The sequence below is a fragment of the Eleutherodactylus coqui genome, chromosome 4, assembly GCF_035609145.1.
Source record: "Eleutherodactylus coqui strain aEleCoq1 chromosome 4, aEleCoq1.hap1, whole genome shotgun sequence".
In the NCBI taxonomy this organism is placed as follows: domain Eukaryota; kingdom Metazoa; phylum Chordata; class Amphibia; order Anura; family Eleutherodactylidae; genus Eleutherodactylus; species Eleutherodactylus coqui.
Genome location: NC_089840.1, coordinates 244518705 through 244532416, shown reverse-complemented (window position 1 = coordinate 244532416; position 13712 = coordinate 244518705). Strand labels below are relative to the sequence as shown.

The 13712-nt window shown below is 42.9% G+C and overlaps 1 protein-coding gene across 7 annotated transcripts in view; it reads right to left on the bottom strand.

Moving 5' to 3' along the window:
• Positions 1–13712, bottom strand: part of MYOF (myoferlin) — a 134426-nt gene that overhangs the window by 40198 nt on the left and 80516 nt on the right. For all 7 annotated transcript variants that reach the window (XM_066600980.1, XM_066600981.1, XM_066600983.1 and 4 more), the window contains 7 exons: positions 12648–12754; positions 10607–10799; positions 7821–7976; positions 7183–7314; positions 5171–5334; positions 1827–1941; positions 1336–1441 (listed from right to left, as the gene is read on the bottom strand). In XM_066600980.1, the coding sequence (XP_066457077.1) occupies positions 1336–1441; positions 1827–1941; positions 5171–5334; positions 7183–7314; positions 7821–7976; positions 10607–10799; positions 12648–12754 (973 nt within the window). The remainder of the gene's footprint in view (positions 1–1335; positions 1442–1826; positions 1942–5170; positions 5335–7182; positions 7315–7820; positions 7977–10606; positions 10800–12647; positions 12755–13712) is intronic.

Sequence of the window (13712 nt, the reverse complement as noted above, 5' to 3'; positions counted from 1 at the left end):
CTATGCATGCTTGATAAAAAGGCGTGTAAAGTCGAGGAGGTAGAAGAGCAGCGGAGAGTTTACAGTGCCTGCTGCCAGTTGGGTTAATATCAGAGCTGGATTATGGCTCTGCTGGCCTTAAAGGCACATTTTGATAAGTGGCCTGAAAATACAAATATTTGGGGCTCACTGATAAAAAAAAAAAAGAAAATTAAAATTTAACAAAAAATTTATGACGAAACAAATTCAGAACCACCATTTTTCTTTACAGTACTGTAATTACTATAAGATGTGCCAGTATACCAAGAGGTTGCAGACCCATCATTGATCATTTAACATCTTTAACTCTTTAATTGCAAAAAAGAGCGTTCCCCTGATTAGTTACATTTTCTCCATTTATAAAATTTAATAGGATTTATACATTTACTTTTGTACATAAGTGTAATTTTCAGTTATACTTCGGTTAATGTGACAACTCTCAATTTACGGACGAGCGCACATGAACGTCTAGACTTACACTGTCAGAGTGCGACTTAGAAAATTCCACATCTTGTCATCACCTGATAATTTTTTTTTTTTTTACTTTATTTTTTGTGGCCTGGATTTTTGGCTGATCCTAAGGCACGTGCCTTATTTGCCTAATGGTTAATATGGCACTGGTTAATATACCAGGCCACCTAGCACAGCACCAAGATACATCCTGGTATCTGGGCCATGCCTCCTGGAAGGATCGGGCAGTTAATCCACAAAAATTTCCCCTCTGACTTTGAAACCAGAGCCAAGACGGGGCTTGTTCGGAGACCCTTTGTCTACCACCACCACGTGTTCAGCTGCAGTTGCTTTGTTCTACCTTCAACTACTGGAGGCTAATAAATTAAGTTGTAAGTTTTCTTAAAAAAAAGAACACACATGTTTTGAGTATCTTGCAGGAAGCCCATATGAGCATGGTGCCAGGCCTGCAATCCAGCCTACTATGCCAGGTATAGGTTGGAATCCAGCATGTGAGAGGTGGTGCCACTTGCCTTGGACAGGCTTTTAGAGAAATACTCACCCCCGCTGTCTTAACTGACCCCAAAAGTTGATGTTGTGGTGTCCACCTATTGTGAATATTGTAGAGCCAGCGCCATCCCACAGGCCCCTCCCAGTACAAGACCTGCTGCCGGTGGCCCCTCCCATCATCTATGGGTCGCCTTCGCAACTATTTTACATACTGTGAGTGTCGCACTTTCTTCTACCATTGGTTGGATTTTTGTCCTTCTGTTAGGGTCAAATATGTTTATGATACCCATTTAACAGATTTATGACCAGATTTACACAGCAAGTGTGGTTTAACCCCTAGAGTAATCTACAGCATACCTTTCTCATCCACAGCTCTATTAATATCATAGATCCAGGCGTCGTCTTCCCACACCCAACCATATGGGCAGTCAAACTCCCCAGGAGAACAACTCTTCTCACCATTCTGGGGGGGAAAAAAAAAATGAATCATTATTCAAGGGTCAACCTTAGACTGGTCAAAAGTTATTAACTTTATCTTGTGTATACAGAGGACTTGTCATAAGTCTAAAAGTCTATGTTCGTCTGCCGCATCCACTAGGGGGCACTTACTGTATTTGGGGCAGTTTGAAAAAGCACTAGTTACCAGGAATAAAAGCAAGACGGCACTAAAAATGCAGAATTTCTCATTCGTTATAAATACCGATGCATCTAATCACTTCCGCTTGGAATATTCATTAGCTGCTCAAATAGAAATACTCTGTGTTGGACTATTCTTCTAGGTTTCCCCATGTCCAGGCAGCTGCCTTTCATAATATCAATTTACACTATAAAATACTATCACTTCTCACCACATCAGTGTACGGCTCATCAGACTGTTTCCAATCACCACCAGGGTATCGGCTCTCATTCTGAAATACTTCGTCAGTAAATTCGCTGTGACCGGCATCTGCTTCAGTCAGTAGGCTGCAGGAAAACACAGAAGAAGCTCACTGCGACATCTAAAGCCTGAATGTTACACATCACAGTAGGAGCAACGGATACTATAAAAAGTCATTTTACATCCAAAATGAACCAAAAAACATTTTGTATTTAAAAAAAAAAAAAAAAAGAACCACTGCATAAATCAGAATTAGAGCAGAAATGACTCCGTAGACACGATACAACAAGTCATATGTAACAAACTAGATGTATAGTATCGATGAAATATTCTGTACCAGCTAGCATATACTCTGCTGACTTCTAGTGATTTCATGCAAAAAACCCCCCCAAAATCTAAAGCCAATAGGAAAATGCTCGCTCTATTGCCACTTATAGGTGGCTACTAGAGATGAGCGAGCGTACTCGGTTCAGGTGTTTTTGCACTCGAGCACCGCTTTTTCCGAGTAACTGACTACTCTGACGAAAAGATTCGGGGGGCGAGGGGGCGTGGTGGAGCGGGGGTAGCAGTGGGGAACAGGGGGGAGCTCTCTCCCTCTGCAACCCCCCGCTCACCCCCGGCGCTCCCCGAATCTTTTCGTCCGAGTAGTCAGTTACTCGGAAAAAGCGGTGCTCGAGTGCAAAAACACCCGAACCGAGTACGCTCGCTCATCTCTAGTGGCTACCTTGTATGTAAATTGTCAACCCAAATACTTAGGTTTGTGGTTTGGCTGATAACCCGTCCGGATAACCTGAGTAACGTTTGAGGGTACTTTTTAGGGTCATAAGTTGACTTACGGGCCTTTTACACGGGATGACAGTAGGCTAAAAGACTGCATGAGCGCCGACGTCACTGCTAAGGTAGTCAGCACTCATGCATAGCATTTAGACTGAGACTTCGCAGCTGGATCGCAGCTCAAGTAACTACGCGCTCGAGTAATGTGCCTTAGCGAGTATACTCGCTCATCTCTAATAAGAATAGTGTGTATTAAATTAGCATTTTTTATATGGCTAGGGAGAGTGTGAAATACATAAGCTCAATGGTAGAGTAATTCCTGCAAGTTCATCTACCAAGGATTTAATTTCTGTCCAGAGTGTTTTGATTTTGGGGCCAATGCCAGATTCCATGCAGAAAATCTGTTTTTGGTTGTGAGCATCTAGGGGACGCCTGCAGTCTAGTTGGGCTCCCGGGATGTGAGGGTATGTTGAAACCATAAAATCGCTCCATGTATGATTTTAAAATGTTTCCCTCCATCTCTCATTAGTTATAGCCTTTCTTAGAGATCAAACCATCCACCAGTTTTTTAAGATAGTTCTGGGTCTTGTAGTTCCTGGTCCAATTTTTTAAACAAAGGTGTACTATGTTTTGGCCCACCCCTCTCTGAACCGGTAGTATAGATCAGATATATTAAATGAATTTTGAGCGCATATTGTTACGTGTAAATGGGCCATTACAGTGTAGTAGCCTACGGGTAGCAATTCTTTCTGAAGGACAGCATTCTGCATGTAAAATCACCATGGAAAGGTGAAAGAGGTCCATGCCTTGCCCAAATTTTTCATTTAAAGTGAAAAAAGAAAATCACATTTTATACATAAATTAAAAGGTAAAACTTTTTCCCCATGGAATACAGACCCAAATATATAACCTTAAAGATAATGTTCACCCTCATACGCATTTCTTTTTGCTTAAGTGGAAAAACAAAAAACATTTTTGTATCCCTCACACGACTGCCTGTCACATTTTGGAGGTCTCCTATATACACAACCCAAATTCCCCCCCAAAAAATGAAGTCTGGGAAGTGAGAAGACAAATAGTTGGAGTTTTGGAAGAAGAATGTTGTCCCCCCGCCAGAGTTGCTTGAATTTTAGCAGAACTAAAAAGCAAGCGACTAGTCGGGCCGTGCAAACAGAAACTGCTCGATGTTTGAGAGACTCCTGTTTACTTTCAATAGTGGCGGGGGGCTGGAACTATCCCCATCGGCTCCGCCTCCATTCACATAAAAGGACTATCGCTCTTATGAAAGCACAGGAGCGACAGTCTAGCCAGTTTAAGAGGGATAAATCCAACACTGCTCTGTGACATTGTTTCTCAGATGACAACTTTGTGTGATTTTAAAAGGGGTTGTCAGAGACTTTTTACTATTTATGACCTCCCTTCATGTTAGATCATTCATAGCCAATTGGCAAGGGTCTGCTGCTCAGGCTTACAATCAAACAACTAGTTGCTGGGCCTGCAATTAGCGCTGTCAACATTGCAGTGGCCTGGTTTAGTACTGCAGGTCCAGCCCCCATTGAATTCAGTGGGAACGGTTCCTGTATAGAGATGAGCAAGTATACTCGCTAAGGCTAACTACTCGAGCGAGTAGTGCCTTAGCCGAGTATCCTCCCGCTCGTCTCTAAAGATTCGGGGGCCGGCCGGGGGCGGGGAGGAACGGAGGGGAGATCTCTCAGTCTCTCCCCCCTGCTCACGGCCGCAACTCACCTGTCACCCGAGCCGGCAGCCGAGTCTTTACAGACGAGCGGGAGGATACTCGGCTAAGGCACTACTCGCTCGAGTAGTTAACCTTAGCGAGTATACACGCTCATCTCTACTCCTGTAGTAACAAACCAGGCCACTGCAATACAGACCGCACTATCGGCTTCCAGTGCTGTGGACACCGATAGTGGTCTTGTCAATCAGCAGTGATTCCAAGTGGCGGAGTCCTGCCGACCAACCATTGATGACCTTTCCAGAGGAGAGGTCATCAATCTTAAGTCTCAGACAGACCCTTTAATAAATTCCAATGGATTACAAGATCACACCATAACATATGACAGCTCCATCTTCCAGCACATCCCCCTAAGCGAAGGTTTGGTGGCATATGCAAAGATGTCGTCCATCGGTCTACAGGCAGTCACCACGGAACTGCTTCATATGAATCTTTGAGAGGCCAAGTAATTTTTATGGAACCAGTTTTCAGGATTTCCTTAGTTTTGCACAGGTGATGTAATTATTGGCGGTGCCTCAGACATTGCCACAGGTGTTCTTACTATAGGAAATCCTGAAAACATGACCTGATTGGGTCCCTGAAGACTGGAGTTTGGGAAACACTACTGTAAAGTTACGCTACAAAAAGTCTGCATGTAGCCCCAGCCTTATTCTACTGCACTCCTCACTTTACTCCTAGAGGATTATACTCCAATATCTTAGAAGGGTTTTCCCATGACTACAATATTGATAACCTATCCAACAAAGAGCCCCACCATATCCTTTCTTAGCAGCAATGGAATAACTCACCTCCTCTCAGGATCCACAACAAAATCTCCGTCCCACTGCCAGCCCTTAGGTGGGAGGAAGAACTCCCTTTTCAGTTTGATTGTTCCTGTGACATCAGAAAACTTGGGACGTTTCAGTAGACCTGTGGTTCCCCATTTTCCGAACATCAGGGCTTGGTTTTCATACTGGTCAAAAGTGTAACAAATGATATTTGCATTAAAAGAGGGAAGGGGAGGGGGGGGGGGGGTGGGAGGAACACCTTCTCGCATTAATAGCACTATAAATGTGGCCCGAGTCTTTTTTTTTTTCATATTACGCACGGTTACTTTGCTGATGTGTAGGACTAGCCTGGCCTCTAGTGGCCAAAGGCGGTAGCGTCACCCTCATATGCCTGTTTGGTTTTGTTATTACTTGACTGGTGGAAGAGGATAGTCATGCAGAGGGAGAGACAGATGCTGGTAATGGAGGCACGCCTTATAAATCACGAACGTACACCAACGAGTAGGAAGTACAAGCTGGAAGCTGAGTAAGGCAGGAGAGATCCTGTACCAGACTCAGCGTCCACAGAATTGCGTTACAATCTGGTACCCGGGCATGATTGCACCAGACTCAGCAATTAATACCCCAAACAGCACAAGGTGAGAGCAGTCTTCTTCCGTCTAGATCCCAAATCCGGAGTGCTGCAGAGGCCTCAGGAACAGTCCCCACATCTGGTAAGTCAAAGCCTGCATGGCCAACTGTTGCAAGGGACTATTGCTCATTTTATCGAAGATTATAACCTGGTCAAGAGACTATTGTCTATTGTATTGGAGACTTCAAATCAGGTCAAAAGACCATTTATATATCTGAAGACTGTTCTAAATTGCTGTGTTACAATAAATGTCGTCAGCATTAGAATGTGGCCACCAACTGTCAGTGCCTCGAAAGAAGCCACTACCCACCTTGTGTCAGCCTAGTTACGCTGATCTGTATATGGGGGCATTTGAGGAACGCATCAATGACCTCCAAATCATTTTCTACAAACGTTTTATAGATATTTTATTTCTATGGGATGGAAATTAACCCGAATTGGAATCTTATTCAAGGTTTAAATACAAATGATTGGGCCTAAATTTCTCAGATTCCATTGATTCTACTAACCTAGTATTCCGGGATCTAAACCCAAATATAAATAGAAAACCAGATACATAATCCGGGCTCAGTTATTTAGACTTTTCAAGTTGCCTTGCAAAAAAATGGAAGACTAACATTTCATATGGCAAATTTAAAAGAAGAAGAAACTGTATGTCTGATTGGGATTCTAAGCATTAATCTGATGTTTTGATACATCATTTTGGAGAAAAAAAAAGAACAAAACAAAGTACCACCCTAAAGGGATTATACAATCAGCTTTAAAACAAGTAGAGGGGGGTGGGTGGGGGTGGGGGGGGGGGGGGGGTAGAGTGTCATGCCTACAATGGTCAAGTAAAGCCAATAATGACAACCAAGAATTATTCATAACCCAGGACTCCTAACTCCCAGCACTCCTTATTAAATACATTTTAAACAAAAATTGGGCTACTCTATGGGGGAACCCCCTCCAACCACTGAAATTCTGGAACACCCCTTTAAGTCCAAACTTCTGTGCAAATTCATTTTTAGTACATTTTTATTGTGGTTTGAGGGCTGTTCTGCTGATTCAACATAGGTTTAAAAGTAAAAAAAAAAAAAAAAAATTGGTGGCGTAGAAGCATGGACATTCACTTTAAAGAGGATTTTCCAAATAAAATTGCTAATAGACTAGTAAAATTAGTTTTACAGCAATAACCAAAGTCATGATTCTAAACTGTCATATTGTCACCATGTTCAATCAGCCAAGTGACAGTTTTGTCATCAGCTTCCGAGAAGCTAATCCAAATCTGACAGTCATCACTTCTTCTAAAATCGCTGCCACAACAGAACCAAACTTGACATTTCTCTAACTTCAAATTTACTAAAATACTGTCCATTTTAACTTTTAGATAGAAACCATATAAGCAATTTGTCAATCTTACCATCTCGGCGAACACACTAAAGGTTCCTTCTGCATAGCTGTTAAATTTCTTCTCAACTGCCGACAGTCCCAGCCACATGTTGATACGTAACTGAACTGGAATCTTTGTGCCATTATTCTTATCCATTGGGTACTAGGGTACAGGAGAAAATGGCACAGTAAGACATTTCAGTAATGCTCCCGACACACCGGTTGACCATCGTTAAACAAGGACCTTGCAAAATTACCTATGTTATGGATCTAACTAATGGACACAATACCTGAAGGAGCAAGAACCTGTAATAGGCAGTTTACGGGTTGTACAAATATTGTGACCTTTATTGAAGGTTTCCTACTTAAAGGGACCATACGGTCCTGGACAAACGTAGGCTGTGAGCCTACGCCCCCTGGCTGTAGATACTTTAAGTGTAGGGCATTGGTGTTGGATTCCCACATATAAATGAGAGTTGTCCTGAGCAAATAATCCTTTTAATATTGAATAAGGTTATCTCAAAAAAGGAGTCTCCATTTTACACCCATATATCGTACATTAACACAAATGCAAGTCAATAAAACAATATGCCAGATGGTAATTGCTTGTAGTTCTATTGTAGCATTAGACAAGATGCACACTTCATTACTTCCTTCACCATTTCCTACCTGCAGGAAGATAGTCTGCGTCTTCCCACAGTATTTTCCGCAGGCTTCTTCACTGGTGGATGAGAAGAGAATCTGGTGGGCAGGGACGCGGGCATATGCCAGTCTTTTCTCTGCTCTAATCATCCAGATGATCACATCCGGCATACTGTTCTGTGGCTAAAATGGAAATCAGACGCCGAGGTTTAGTCGTTTTTATCACAGCAATCCCATAACAAAACCTTGTTCCCAATAAGAACACTATAATAATTGGCCTTCTATTGTATTCTAAGAATTGTAGATTAGCTCTCTTACTGGCAAACCACAAGCTGCTCCACATTAAACAGTCATCATTCTAGAGCAACGTAATAGATTAGATAACATTTTCTTGATAGCTGCTACTGTGGAGCCCACAGTAATAGTAACCAAAATCTTGGAATGACAAGCGTGGTCCACAATGGGTTAGTGGTCCCCAGCACCACATTTACTCCCAGATCATCAATTCTGCATTGTTCTGTAAACCAGTGCCTTGCTGGAGGGCATCATTTATCAAAAGTTTACAGAAGTCTTTGAATAGTCCAATAAACTAGTAATTTTGATAATATGGCTGTTACTAGCACAGAACTGCATAATCTTTACCACCACAAGAGGAGAAGTAGAAACCACCAATGCAAAGACTCCCCCAATTAAATAATATAGTGACTGACAGCATATTTGTACATGTACAAATGTATTATGCAAGTTTGTATATGTTCATGGTCGTTAATACCTCCTTTCACAAAATCCTACCCCTTAAAGGGGTTGTCCCGCGGCAGCAAGTGGGTCTATACACTTCTGTATGGCCATATTAATGCACTTTGTAATGTACATTGTGCATTAATTATGAGCCATACAGAAGTTATAAAAAGTTTTTCACTTACCTGCTCCGCTGCTGGCGTCCTCGTCTCCATGGTTGCTGTCTAATTTTCGCCGTCTAAAATGGTCGAATGGCCAAATTAGACGCGCTTGCGCAGTCCGGGTCTTCTGCTTTTCTGAATGGGGCTCCGTGTAGCTCCGCCCCGTCACGTGCCGATTCCAGCCAATCAGGAGGCTGGAATCGGCAATGGACCGCACAGAAGAGCTGCGGTCCACGGAGGAAGAAGATCCCGGCGGCCATCTTCAACCGGTAAGTATAGAAGTCACCGGAGCGCGGGGATTCAGGTAAGCGCTGAGCGTTTTTTTTTTAAGTCCCTGCATCGGGGTTGTCTCGCGCCGAACGGGGGGGGGGGGGGGGGGGGGGGGGGGGGGTGTTGAAAAAAAAAACCCGTTTCGGCGCGGGACAACCCCTTTAAGTCAATTCTTTAAGAGGTCATTCTAATGATTTTTTAAAAAAAATTCATTATAGTGTTAGGCCACCCAGTATTCATATACGTGAGCTAGTGTGACCTTAGTTAGTCATTTCTCTATCTGAAGTTTTCTCCTGAGATTGTCGTGTGATCTCAGCTCTGACCAATTCAGATCTACACGAGTTTGCATGTGAAGTTTCTTGTCAATTACTCAATCTGTAGTATGCGGTTACTTGGATCTACCACAAAAACTGCCTGGAGGTAGACACAGGATCTCCTGTCCGTTACTGATAATCATCACACAGCTGTAACAGAGGAGATCACAGCTCATCCTCCTGACTGTATACTTATGGTCTATAGCTTATATAGGTGAATTCAGCTGGAGTCTGCCCAGCAGGCAGAAATAGGGGGTGAAGTTCGCTGGAGTCACAGACCATAGGTGTCACAGCCTGCAGACAAGGATACAAGGATACAACTGGAGCAAACGTGCCCTGTGATAATGGATCAAGCAAACAAAGATTGACTTGGGAATATCTAGACAACACTTTCTTCCTTTTTTACTCTACAAACCATGAGGGAGGTCGACCTCCACAGACACAGTGTGTGCACTCCTAGGGATTGATTTAGTGTAACAGGTCTGTTCTATAAATTTATATAGAATGCTGCAGCTATTATTTCTTAAAGAAAAAAAAAAAAAAGAAAAAAAAAGGAACATGGCTCACAGATCACGGACAAAGGCCTAACGCTGCATATTAATGTGGGCTATAGTAGGAAGGATGCTGAGTGCAGTTTATTATACTGTTAGCAGTGAGTACATCTGACCCACTGATGTCCCCGCATTAAGCCTAACCCCCAAAATACTGAGAATTGGCCCGAACCTTCTAGTTGCTCCAGTTACCCTATAAAAGGGCACAGGGCTGCACCACAGTAGCAGAGCAGCACAGAATTGTTTACAGACAACCTCAGCCCAGACAGTGGAAGAGCTATATGTAAGACTATCCAAGAGGCTGCTGGAAGGGTGCGATAGCCTACAGGAGGCTGTTCAAGGGGCTGTTCCTGGGCAGACTGGTGCACTGGGACCTGGGCATTGAAGCTTCGTGGAGGCTAGAGGGAGAGTGCTTAGAAGGTGATGCATTGAGGCCAAGGAGGGCATTGTGAAATTCATCAGCAACAAACTGTAAGTGAGGCCGGTCTTAGTAAAAGGTTGTAGGTGTGCGCATCACTAAAAGACAAAACAGTCAGCAGGCCTTCTGCAAGTCAGCATAGGGACTTCAGTGAGTATTTGAAGGCAGTTATTCAGACAGCAGTGACAAATTCTGGGCTTGAGCAACCATGACTGGACTATCATTGTGAACTTAACCAGAGTCGATCCTTGTTTAAGTTTATTCAAACAGTGTTCTTGCTTAGCGCATGCCACTTCACACATTTCTTTCAGAATCTCCCTCCTTAGAAGTTGGCGATCTGTGTAACATGTAAATTACTGACCTCTTCAGAAATTTGTTGCAGTTTTTCCAGCCAGTCTTCTATTTCCGTCAGTGTGGACTTTACATCAGTGGCTTCGCCCCTCATCCGCACGGCTGCCTCCCCGATCAGCTTGAGGGAAGTCTGTCGGAGCTTATAGAGCTGCATGTCCAGCAAGGTGACATGGGACTTCCCTTCCAGAGAAGGCAGCGGTTTCCTAAACATTAGTAGGACACTGTGAAACCTCCGCACACGGGTGCAATGCACAAGATAGCAGAATTAACGATACAGCTGAATTCATGCAAGCATACCAAGTGTCATGTAATCACCATACTAAGCTTCCAACTCGTACGGTAGAGATTTGTAATGGATAGGAGAAAGAATCCTTCCATCGGCAGATTTACAGGTAGGAAAGTGCAGGTAAGAGGAAAGAAATTGAGATAAATAGACAAAGACAATAGCAAGATAGAACGATACTGTCTAATACTCGTATAATGAAAAGTTATGCAACTTTTTCCATTTTCCAGATGCCAGTTTGCGGTCACTGAATGGAAACAGGGAGGATTTCTTAATACTGGAGCAACATTTCTACCCTGTTGCCATGATCATTACTGTTGATTTGACTCATATATCCCCTATTCACAGGAGAGATCAAATGTTTGGTTGCACCACCATTCAATTCACCTGGGGGACTTGAGGTGCTCTGTCCTAAGGACTCACGATTCATGGGGTCCAAGTGATCAAACATCATATATCCACAGGATAGGTGATGATATACTTTTGGTTGAACAACCCAATTATTAAATCTGTCCAATTACTCACGGCGCCCTGACCCAATCCTGCTATCACACAGCTACAGTTTGTTACAATGTATCAACCTAGATATTTTACTCACAGAAGATTGCCTAGTTGTACAGTGCAACAAACCTCCAGTTGTGACCAGCACTAAACGGAGACAGGTTTCTTGCCTATACATAGGGTTTCCATTCAATGATCTAGCATGTATGGAATTTAAAAGGGGTTTCTCAGGAGTAAACTATTAATGACCCTCAGGATAAGTCATCAATAGTTGATCAGTAGGAATCGGCTGCTTGGGATTCCTGCAGATCAGCTGATTGAAGTGACAGCAATGCTGGGGCAAGCATGATTGACTTCAAGCTATACCCGACACAGCGCCATACATTATAGTGGTTGTGCCTGGTATTACACCTCAATCCCATTCACTTGAATAGGACTGGAGCTGCTCTCAGGTCATGTAACTAATTAGACACAATGTCACATGCCTGAAGAGGTAGAAGCCTCTTCAGTCAGCTGATCGGTGGGCATCCCAAGTGGGGCACTGTACCAATCAACTATTAATGACCCATTATGAAAACAGGTCATCAACAATTTAACCCTGGAAAACCCCTTTAATACATTCATTTGTGGTGTCACCTATTACTTATGAATAATCTGTATTTTAAACTATGCAGTCTGCTTTTAGCTCTGCTACAATAGAGCAAAGTTATAATTTGTGGTACTCTTAAATTTGCCTCCGGTCACATCAGAGGCTTGGGCTGCAGTTTTCCATTTCCTCCATTTTTTACACTGCAGCACTGCTTGTTGAAAGGGGCTGCTGTGTTAATCAGCACATGTTGAGAAAAAACACCTTACAATAAGGGCAAAACGACAAGCAAGTGAACCACTAGCAAGAGAACTACGGTTATTGGGCAATAGCCCCATACATATGGAGGTAAATGATCCTCGGTAGGTGGCCGTCTAGTATAATACATTTATATCAAATTGAAATCCTTACAATCCTAAATTTGGTGTATAACACGGTCTATCAGTGTTAAACAGGGCTTTTATGGCTCTTAAACAGTGTTGTACACCAGAAACACCAATCTTCAGAAAACAGAACCAGTAGAATTCGGTTTTGGGTAGAACGTTGCTACAACCTTGGTTTGGCATGAACCTGAACCAAGTTTAGAGCAAAGTTTGACCCGAAATAGGATTCTACTGGTATAGTTCGCTGAACACTACAGCTCATACACATGCAATACTAGATATTAATGCAAATACATACATTGTGTCTTCAATAACCTGATCAATTAACTTCAGCCATATTTCTGCCAGCCTCGTCTCAGGAGTCTTTGCTTGTATTGCTGATTTTAGTGCTGAGATGTTGGATTGCTAAAAACATAGTGACAATAAAAATAAAAATAGTACATCAGCTCGTTTAGAACTGTGAAGCTAATCTTATAAGTTACCAAGGATTTTAACGAGTAAACACAAGTTTATTAAAAGTAGCACTGCGGGCAACATTGGTGCACCATGTATGCCTAGTATAGGGCATGGAGATGGTGGGGCATAATGCAGGGATTCGCTCTCTAGAGCTTTTTGAATCCCACTCCCCAAGTCACTCTGCACTAGTTTCAAGTTTAGGTTTTCCTTTTAAAAGCACACCTGAGTTTTCAATAGGTTTTCTAAAATACACCACATTCTCCTTACCCTCTCATTTGTACTGTATGCGCCCTGTTTCATGTCCGAAAGTTCTGATTTTCATGTGGTCTTCCCCATTTTTCTGTTCTGCCCTTTGCAGTCCACTTTCAGGGAAGGAGTGTTTAACAAGCCTAGCATTCTAGCAAGTAGTTCACTGTCCTGTACTTCCTTGCCCTTATTTCCCATGCTGCATTGGTCTCTAGTCCAGTCAACAGGGAGGCAGTACCTGAAGGCCCGCCCCTCTACTTTCCCAGGAGGATTCTGGAATTTAGAGATGTTCTGGCCATAAAGGTTAGCAAAATTCACTATAGTACGTGTGTACGTTCACACACAAACCCACTCCCTCACACTATAACAGCAGAAGAGGCAGAGACTGCGCAGATCATTATTGCAATGTTTGCAGATCTGTCAGCTTGCAGCCTCTGGCTGCATCGAAGCTGCCTGTGAAAAACGGTCTCTCCCCTGTTGCTATTGAAACTGCCATGCCCTTGTTACTATGGAATCTCTGTACCTAAAAGTCAATTGCAGAGAAGCTGGAAGTGAGACACTTACTGGCAGCCACATTAAACATGATTTACATGGGTAAAGAACATTTTTAATGCAAATATATTACAAAAGTAGAGACTAAATCACAAACTAGGAGACGAGC